This window comes from Sinocyclocheilus rhinocerous, unplaced genomic scaffold, assembly GCF_001515625.1.
Source record: "Sinocyclocheilus rhinocerous isolate Xijiao unplaced genomic scaffold, SAMN03320098_v1.1 scaffold697, whole genome shotgun sequence".
Lineage (NCBI taxonomy): Eukaryota > Metazoa > Chordata > Actinopteri > Cypriniformes > Cyprinidae > Sinocyclocheilus > Sinocyclocheilus rhinocerous.
Window position 1 is genome coordinate 1,388,523 of NW_015664033.1, and position 10,219 is coordinate 1,398,741.

At 36.8% G+C, this 10,219-nt stretch overlaps 2 protein-coding genes across 2 annotated transcripts; both read right to left on the minus strand.

The window, feature by feature from the left end:
- Positions 1–231: 231 nt before the first annotated feature.
- LOC107729448 (perforin-1-like) lies at positions 232–794 on the minus strand. Its single transcript, XM_016539940.1, has one exon. The coding sequence runs from the start codon at positions 792–794 to the stop codon at positions 243–245; it is 552 nt and encodes a 183-aa protein (XP_016395426.1). The 3' UTR covers positions 232–242.
- A 3,437-nt stretch (positions 795–4,231) lies between these two features.
- On the minus strand, positions 4,232–7,340 carry LOC107729509 (perforin-1-like). Its single transcript, XM_016540050.1, has 4 exons — positions 6,811–7,340; positions 6,070–6,208; positions 5,769–5,986; positions 4,232–5,111 (listed from the first exon to the last, which is right to left on the minus strand). The coding sequence occupies exons 1-4, from the start codon at positions 7,338–7,340 to the stop codon at positions 4,232–4,234; spliced, it is 1,767 nt and encodes a 588-aa protein (XP_016395536.1).
- Positions 7,341–10,219: the final 2,879 nt, after the last annotated feature.

Here is a 10,219-nt window from a genome sequence, read left to right on the forward strand (position 1 = left end):
AGAATTACCTTAGTGATGTAATGGGTTCCATAGGTGTTAATGAACTTGTAAAAACGCTTTTTGAAATTAAGATTGTATGTCTTAGGAAGCTCCTTCACAGAGCGCTTGAACTCAGGATGGAGAACAGGCTTGTTGGAGACCCTGTAGCTGTAGGTAGACATGGAAATGTTAGAAGAAATAGGAGAAGATTGCATAATATGACTCTTTCGGTTCCTTTATCATGAATAAAAAGTATTCAGTATTCAAGGAAGGCATGAAGCAATGGAAGCTGGTATGTCGCACCTGTAAAATGAACACGAAATACTTTGACTGGCAAAATTGTACTTGTCTCTTTTGGTCTTCTCCATTGAGTACTCTGCAAGCTTTGAGTTAGTTCCAGCCAAAACGAATGAGCCTTTATTTTGGCGAATATCTATGTCCAAATTTGCACCCCAGTTGTTCTCAATGGAGGAAGTGCTGGAGCTGACCAGTTCTTCACTGGACTGGTACAGGGAACTTGATATCTGAATGCTGCACTTTTTGCTGGATCTCCAGTCTACCACAGATGTGGGAAGCTTTTGATTTGCTCCTTCCATGTAGGGGTTCCTGCAAAGAGTGCATGATTTATCCTTTCGCCTCCAGACCTCTGTGTTAATGACAAAGGCTCCCATGCGCTGCATCTTGGTCACATCGTATCCTTCTCCGGCCAGGTTGGACCCGGGGGCGAAGTTTGCTTCTGCACATTCATTCGGTTTACCTTTAGTGCATGACTGCACGATGGGCAGAAAGAGGTAAAAAACAAGCCCGGCCCACATTCCTGTAAAATGGATTGAGATAAGGTGTATGGATGCTCTTCTTTCCTATGAAAAAAACATGACAATTATGTGTGCGCGAGTGTTTATATTTTATTGATGTATTTATTTATTTTTATTGAAACTTGAAATAACAGTACAAAATTGCACAATCAATGGTGAGTAAAAAATTACTAAATTACAAAAATTACAGTCTCACAAAATTACTTTCACACTCAAAATTCTAAATTATTATAAATAACAGTCATAACAGGATGGATGTCTTGCTCTGCAAGTTTTTAATAACAGTCTGTTGCGCATGAACATGATGGAAAAAGGTTATTATATTGTATTGTAGTTAGGATTATGACAATTTAGTGGATCTTGGCTACAGGGATCATAAGGAATATTTAAAAAGAACACATTTCAGTTACTTTTTAATTAAATTATTATTACTATTATGTAAAAGCTCCAAAACCTTCATAATGTAATAAATAAATAAAAATATTGACATAATAGTTCATTTTCATTACCAAATAGATTTGTAATATTTAAATGACTTCTGAAGTACTTCTGAAGTAAAAAAATAAATAAAAATAAGACATACTTAACCCATTTAATCCCACTGGTCACAATAGTGACCGTAAAAAAGGTTTTCATTTTTTTAAACCTCTAAAAACTTTACTGACTTACTAAGGTTTTAATGCACTTCCTGCAAATATAAGTTACAATATTGATGTTGTAATACTGGTAGCACTAAAATAAAAATTTTGTTAAGTATTACAAAAAAATTAACAATTTTGAAAAACGTCGATGGTTGTATTTTTTGTCTTTTATCTCAGTATTCCTATCAATGTTGTATAAGGGTTTTTTATGCATAATAGTAACACTAGAATGTGATCAAACTGTTTAAAATAGCTGGGCTAAGAAATGTAACGATTTTTATTACTGCAGAAATATGTTAATTCAGTACACACATTATCCCACCGGTCACAATTGTGACTGACCATAAAATAAAAATTTTGTTAAGTATTACAAAAAAATTAACAATTTAGAAAAACGTCGATGGTTGTACTTTTTGTCTTTTATCTCAGTATTCCTATCAATGTTGTATAAGGGTTTTTTATGCATAATAGTAACACTAGAATGTGATCAAACTGTTTAAAATAGCTGGGCTAAGAAATGTAACGATTTTTATTACTGCAGAAATATGTTAATTCAGTACACACATTATCCCACCGGTCACAATTGTGACTGACCATAAAACACAATTTTTCACACACTTTTCCAAAAAAATTCAAAAAATTATTATTATTTCAAAGGGTTATTTTCATGCCTGGGAAAAATTGGGGATTAAACAGGTTAATGCCTTACTTTTAAACTCTAGTCTCCAAAATGTAACTAATTTTGAAATATTAACAGGACTGTCATAACAGGATGTATGCCTTGTGCTGCAGGTTTTTTAATAACAGTGTGTTGTGCATGAACATGATGGAAAAAGCGTTATTATATTGTATAGTAGTTAGGTTTGTGACAATTAAGTGGATCTTGCCTACAGGGATCATGAGGAATATTATTAAAAAAGAACAAATTTTAGTTGCTTATTTCTTTTGCATTACATCACAGACATAAACTTGAGCAGCAAGAAAAAAAGCACTATTTTCTTTAAAAGATGATGTAAAATTCTCTTCTTACCTCGAACTACTCTGTTTTGTCCAGCAGGCATTGGTGAGTGATGTGTGAAAGGGGCTATATGTAGGAAATAAATGCTAGCTTGTGGGTGGGCTTTACCGTTATTTGCTACCAATAAAAAATACACTCATCCGTTGTGGGCTGAGTGGGGGTACGCTTTTCAGTTTAGAGGAATTGAATGTGGTCTCGAATAGCCACTTCAGCACTGAGTATGCTCTGTGGTGAAACGGGGTCTACGACAAGTCAATGGAACATGTGAGAATTCATTTACACATTGACCTGTGCATTGCAGATGTAGAGCCAGACCGTAGGACTAAACTTGTCAAATCAGAACTTGACTAAAATGTTAAATGTGCCTCAGTGCTGCTGTTAGTCACATAGTTCCTCTTGTGGTGTTAAACCTCCTACACACTTTTCACAGTTCGCCAACCTAACAATCAAAAATGACATGAATCACTTAAACTGCTGTTTTCATAATTGCTTTATTAACCACAAAAATCTGCATGCAAGTAAGTGAGAGAGAAGATAGCAACCCCCCACAGATCGTATCAAAGATCTGAATAGCAAAAAGAAAATAAAAAGCTAATTTAGCATCAATAATAAAATGTTAAAGGGATAGTTCACCCAAAAATTAAAACTCTCTCATTAATTACTCACCTTCATGTTGTTCCAAACCCGTAAGACATTCGTTCATCTTCAGAACACAAATTAAGATATTTTTGATTAAATCCAAGAGCTCTCCGACTCTGCATAGACAGCAACGCAACTGACACGTTCAAGGCCCAGAAAGGTAGTAAGGACATTGTTAAAATAGTCCTTCATAATTTTACGAAGCTACAAGAATAAAAAAAATAATAATAATAATGACTTTTTTCAACAATTCTTTTCCTCTGCATCACCCCTAGGCGACATTATGAAGAGGTCTTTGCACACTGAGTCTGAAATTCTCATCTGAAATTTTCGCTCGTTAAAAAATAAATACGACCACACGTTGTGTCAATCACACTGCCTCCGAAACTTTTGTCCGTCACAAAAAAATTTGGATCAGGTTCGATTTTCTGCATTTTCGCATCCGTATCAAGCATTTTGATAGGAAAGGATGACGAATATAGACAGCAACACAACTGACACGTTCAAGGCCCAGAAAGGTAGTAAGGACATTGTTAAAATAGTCCTTCATAATTTTACGAAGCTACAAGAATAAAAAAAATAATAATAATAATGACTTTTTTCAACAATTCTTTTCCTCTGCATCACCCCTAGGCGACATTATGAAGAGGTCTTTGCACACTGAGTCTGAAATTCTCATCTGAAATTTTCGCTCGTTAAAAAATAAATACGACCACACGTTGTGTCAATCACACTGCCTCCGAAACTTTTGTCCGTCACAAAAAAATTTGGATCAGGTTCGATTTTCTGCATTTTCGCATCCGTATCAAGCATTTTGATAGGAAAGGATGACGAATACAACAATGCATACAAACATTTCTCTGTCAGTGTGCAAGGACCTTAACAGGTCTCAGTAACTCTCGGATTTCATCAAAAATATCTTAATTTGTGTTCTGAAGATGAACGAAGGTCTTACGGGTTTGGAACGACATGAGGGTGAGTAATTAATGCCAGAATTTTCATTTATTGGTGAACTATCCTTTTAATGTTGAGATGCAAAACACAATTTTGCATGATTTTAATTTGATATATTTTTTTACATTTTATTTTAAGAAAAAACATTTTTTATATTTTTTTTATTGTGCTTTGATGATAAGCTTTCACAAAGTCTGCGTTTTGCTTTTAGGATCATTGGTTTGACTAAACAGCAAGCGGCGCTCATCTAAAAGCACCCCCATTTTCATCAGCTCATCTTTCGGGATGGGACGGGCATGTCGTGACACGTATACCTTCTCTAGATGGGAGGCCATCGGAGAGCCCACGTAATCTGTGCATGAGGAGCCAGTTAAACTAGGACCACAAGTTACAGACGTCTTGTAGTACAGCAAACCATGGTTAAGTGGACAGAATTCTTCTTTTATGCCGGCTTTCAGTTGTATGTTGCACGCCCCCAGGAGGTCATCGTCCCACTTGTTGTCCCTATCCCACACTTCTAGTCTCAGCCCCCCAAACTGAGAGAGAACGAAACTGCCAAGATCAAACTTCCAGTTCCAGGTTGGTGAGTTTTGGTTCCAAATCACTGCTGTTTCCCCTAGAAAGACCTTATGATTTCTCAGGACCTTGACATACCCATCGGTCTGTGAGAAGTAATCTCCCCACAGACCTGTCGCCTTCATCACAGTTACACTAATCTGAGCGAGTCCACGTTGTGCAGGGCAGCAGTTTGCTTTTACTCCAGGGTTGTTATGACAGCTGCACACACAGGGCTCCTTGGGGTTAGTTGCGATACCGGCCTTGCAAGGTGTAGAGCAGTTCTTCAAAAGGGCCCTCTGCAGTATGTAGTCACGAATGGCTCTGCGTAACTGCTCATGTTTTGGGTTCTTGACTGGCAGCAACAAATGGAGGGGCTTCAGTGAAAAGGAAATCATGTCTGGTTTTTCTGGCACTGTGGAGAGCCACTGATTGAAAGCACCAGGGTCATTACTGACTGAGAAGAGAAGCGCTGTGTCTTGAGCGTGGCCACCCGTGATTTCAGTTAACCTTGTGAAAAAAAAAGAAAATAAAGCTTGAACCCTTCCCCCAATAATAATGATGATAATAACATACACTTGTTGTATTTTTGTCTTTTATATTATATTATATGTGACCCTGGAGCACAAAACCAGTCTTAAGTCGCTGGGGTATATTTGTAGCAATAGCCAACAATACATTGTATGGGTCAAAATTATAGATTTTTCTTTTATGCCAAAAATCATTAGGATATTATGTAAAGATCATGTTCCATGAAGATATTTTGTAAATTTCCTACTGTAAATATATCAAAACTTAATTAATTAGTAATATGCATTGCTAAGAACTTAATTTGAACAACTTTAAAATGTATTTATTAAATATTAAAATATTATCCTTATTATTATAAGTATAATTTTAATTACATGATATAATATAAAAACTTAATACAAAAAATAAACCATAAATAAAAATGTATTTATTATATTATAAATAATATAAATTAAAATATACATTTAAAAATATTAAATAAAAAAATTATTTTAAAAAACTATTATAAATTATATACACACACACACACACAAACAAAACTAATATTTATATCAGACTATATTGTTTAGCAATTTTTAACTAATAATTTAGCTGATAATTCAGTTAAATCACATTCTGCCAAGTCAAAGCACAAACCTGTCAGTAAAACTGTTAGCAAAACTGTGCGTGCTCAGTCTTTTGTCTTTGCTCTGTTTGCAGTGACGGTATGCAGTGTCTATGCTGATCCTCCCCATTACACTTGCTGATGCCTCGACGTCCAGACATGCTTTGACCTCATCCATACTGAGGTCCTGTAGAGTAGCCATGCATTGTCTGACACTGGTCACAGATTGCACTGTTCCACCGAGTTTCACCTAACAGATTACAAGCAACAGTGACATATATGCGATATACTGAGAGAAATAGCACACATTGATATTGATATATTTTGGCTTACCTGGACAATGTAATGTGTGCCAAAATTTTCAACAAGTGACAAGTAGCTTTCTTTTGTTTGGTTGTCATACGTCTCTGGAAGCCTTGTGAATTCATAGCTTAGCTCGTGATGAAGAGGAGAGCGGCTGCTAATGCTGTATCTGAAGACAGCAGTTTATAGTGCTGCACATTAAAACCCATATACCGTGATATTCATCACAGCAGTTAACTAATATATGTTAAGTCTTACCCGTAGTATCCGCAGGATGTAGACTGCTTGATGAAGCTGAACTTGTCCTTTTTGGTCTTTGTCATTGAATACTCAGCGAGTTTAGAGTTCGTTCCAGCCAACATCAGCGACATCTTACTAACCGCGTTGCCTATTCCCAGGCCGGCTTTCCAGTTGTTCTCTACGGAGGAGGTGCTGGAACTGACCAGGGACTCGCTGGACTCATAAATGGAGCTGGATAATGACCTTTCGCATTTTTGGGTGGCCCTCCAGTAAATCACAGACACCGGGAGCTTCTGCTTTTTGTTCTGCATGAATGGGTTTTTGCACAGGTTACACGTGTTATTCTTGAGCTCCCACTTACTCATGTCAATGACAAAAGTCCCCAGGCGTTGCATCTTAGTTATGTCGAAACCCTCTCCAGCCAAGTCAGATCCTGGCACGAAATTCGCATCTTGACACTCTGCTTCTTTACCCAGAAAGCATGACCGTGATATTCATCACAGCAGTTAACTAATATATGTTAAGTCTTACCCGTAGTATCCGCAGGATGTAGACTGCTTGATGAAGCTGAACTTGTCCTTTTTGGTCTTTGTCATTGAATACTCAGCGAGTTTAGAGTTCGTTCCAGCCAACATCAGCGACATCTTACTAACCGCGTTGCCTATTCCCAGGCCGGCTTTCCAGTTGTTCTCTACGGAGGAGGTGCTGGAACTGACCAGGGACTCGCTGGACTCATAAATGGAGCTGGATAATGACCTTTCGCATTTTTGGGTGGCCCTCCAGTAAATCACAGACACCGGGAGCTTCTGCTTTTTGTTCTGCATGAATGGGTTTTTGCACAGGTTACAGGTGTTATTCTTGAGCTCCCACTTACTCATGTCAATGACAAAAGTCCCCAGGCGTTGCATCTTAGTTATGTCGAAACCCTCTCCAGCCAAGTCAGATCCTGGCACGAAATTCGCATCTTGACACTCTGCTTCTTTACCCAGAAAGCATGTCGGGCTGGTTGGAGGAGGAAGGCACAGAAGAAGCCCACACCACAGGATAACTAGAGGAATCATTGCGAGTTTTGGGTGTTATCCTGCTGTGATATACATAGATCAGAAATAAGGTTAACAAAAATCTGATTAATAGAGCACAATATTAATACTGTTATCCTCGGTGCAAATGTTAATATGTAAAGTTCTTTGCTCATATATTGGTTCTAATCCAAATCTTTGTGCAGGATTTGATTGGTGTATCCTACACCCTTCCTTATGTAGAAATGTACTAATCATAAAATAAGTTTGAATGTTTTCAGAATGAATCATTTTAGAAGCATGCTAGATTTTAGCAGTTTAGCTTTCACTATGATATTGTTCCCATGCAAAATCGCTAGAATAATATTAATGCTGTTAGTGCTTCAGCATCATCAATTTGTTTTTTACAGGAGCAGATTTTAGTGTCAAAAAATAGCTTGAAGATATTAGGTATTATTATCAGTCAATAAACTCTGATTCACAATTGAGTGAGTGAGTTTAGGCTCTTTTTCACTTACCTGCAAGGTCTTTTTAATCATAATCTGAGAGCGCCCAACACAGACTGAGAAGTACCTGTTCTGTGCTCATATTTATGTCCTACATGTGTCCCACCGCTGCAATGGACAGGTACAAGAACATTCACACTTAGATGGTCCCTGACTCATCATGTGTGAAAAAATGAGTAAAAGGATGGAATGTATCTAAAGGTGTTGCTTGACATCAAGGGGCGTGGTTTAAATTCCACAAAACAGACCACAAAAAAGAAGACTCATTATCTATTGAGTGCCTATACCAGAATTTGCATAAAAGTTGATATGCAATGAATCTCCAACACAGAAATGGAGACATTCACATAATTATATGCAAAATTTAACGACCTGAAAAGCAAGCTTTGTAGAAATCAAACTCTAAACATAGATGTTTGACACTTAAAACAGCCCTTACAGGATGAAAGTTCTTTTACTCGTTTTTAAAGCTTTACATTTTTTAGCATGAGTGTACTGCTGATTCAGATCTGTAAATAATGCAAACAGTATATTGATGCATGCACAATGCATGAGTTTAAGCTAAAATTAATGTATAAGGCAAACTGTGTATCTTAGGTCACGTAACTTCACTTAAGTTTTTTTTTTTAACCATTTTGAACATTATCATCTCAGTTCACTAGTTTGTTTTAAATTAAGTGTTAAAAATACAACGACTTGTTTGCAGATTTAAACAAAAGAGGTCACAGGCCCAGATGCAGATAAACTTGTCATCATATGACTGTGGTCTGCATGGTTTGGTGTAGGCATCATGACTCATAAAACAACTAAATTTTCACATAGTGGTTGGAAATTTAAATTTAGACTTGTGGTGTATATGTTATCTTGTGCTGCGTAGTCACATGGGTGTTAAAATACTAAAAAATTGAAAGATTTTAACCTGCATACATTATAGTCATTGTTGGGAAGGTTACTTTGGAAATGTAATAGGTTACAGATTACATGTTACTGTATTTAAAATGTAATAAGTAGTGTAACTATTTCAATTACTTTATTAAAGTCATGTAACTAATTACATTTAATTATTTTTTTGATTACTTTTGTAAATAATGAATGTTTTCAACTGTAAATCATTTTAAAACATTTAAAGCAGGCTGGGTTAACCTTATACAATCTTCAAAAATAAAGCATGTACATAAACCCAAATAGGAAATAAAACAGTTATCGAATAATCGTGTGTCCTATTCTGTGTCCTAAACTCCTGAAACATTGGTGTCTCATATTTTAGAGCAGTCGATGCAATTTGGGAAAGGAATTAAATTAAATCTGTGTACAGCATGAGTGTGAAAAATATTCATATGTAACCCCCTTTGTAATTGTTAACATTTTCAAAAGTAACTGTAATTTAATTACACATTTTTCTCAGTAACTGTAACAGATTACAGTTACACGTATTTTATAATTAAATTGCGTAATTCCATTACATGTAGCCTAGCTAGTTACTCCCCAACACTGATTATAGTCTGTACTGTTGCATGGTGTAAAATAACTGTGCAAGGAAACAGAATACAGTAGATGAATTAACTCTTTACAAAACAATTTAAGGCTTAAGCATGTGAACAGCTTTATGTTACTGAATCTTTTATCCAATAAAACAGATTTAGCCTATGCAAAAAATTATTTCCATTTACACAAAGATTTAATTATAAAGAATAATACAGAAATATTTGCACCACAAAAAAATAATCATCCACAACCTTGTATCATTGAATGTCATTATGCCATCTGCCAACCTCTATTTATAGTTGACATGCTGCAGTTTGAGACAGGGGTCCACAGAGAGCCTCATCGGGGAAGTCGTGGCCTAATGGTTAGAGAGTTGAAGTCGTAACCCAAAGGTTGCGGGTTCGAGTCTCGTACCGGCAGGGATTGTAGGTGGGGGGAGGGAATGTACAGCGCTCTCTTCCACCTTCAGTACCACGACTGAGGTGTCCTTGAGCAAGGCACCGAACCCCCAACTGCTCCCCGGGCGCCGCAGCATAAATGGCTGCCCACTGCTCCGGGTGTGTGTTCACTGCTGTGTGTGTGCACTTAGGATGGGATAAATGCAGAGCACTAATTCCGAGTATGGGTCACCATACATGGCCACATGTCACGTCACTTTCACTTTCATACTTGTAATTATTGGCTTTACGTTTTAGTGATGGGAAGTCCGACTCAATTCTGCGAATCGATTCTTTTGAACCGTTCGTTTCAAAGAACCGGTTAAAATCAGCGATTAGCCTATCTACGTCATCATCATGTGGTTTCTGGCATCCATGCGAGGTAAAATTTTTAATAAAGGCATGTGTAGGTGTAAATTGCTGTTCATTACGCTTTTCGACTGTGTTTAATTAATTTTGGTAGCCTATTTAATGTTTCCCAATTCAGCTGCAG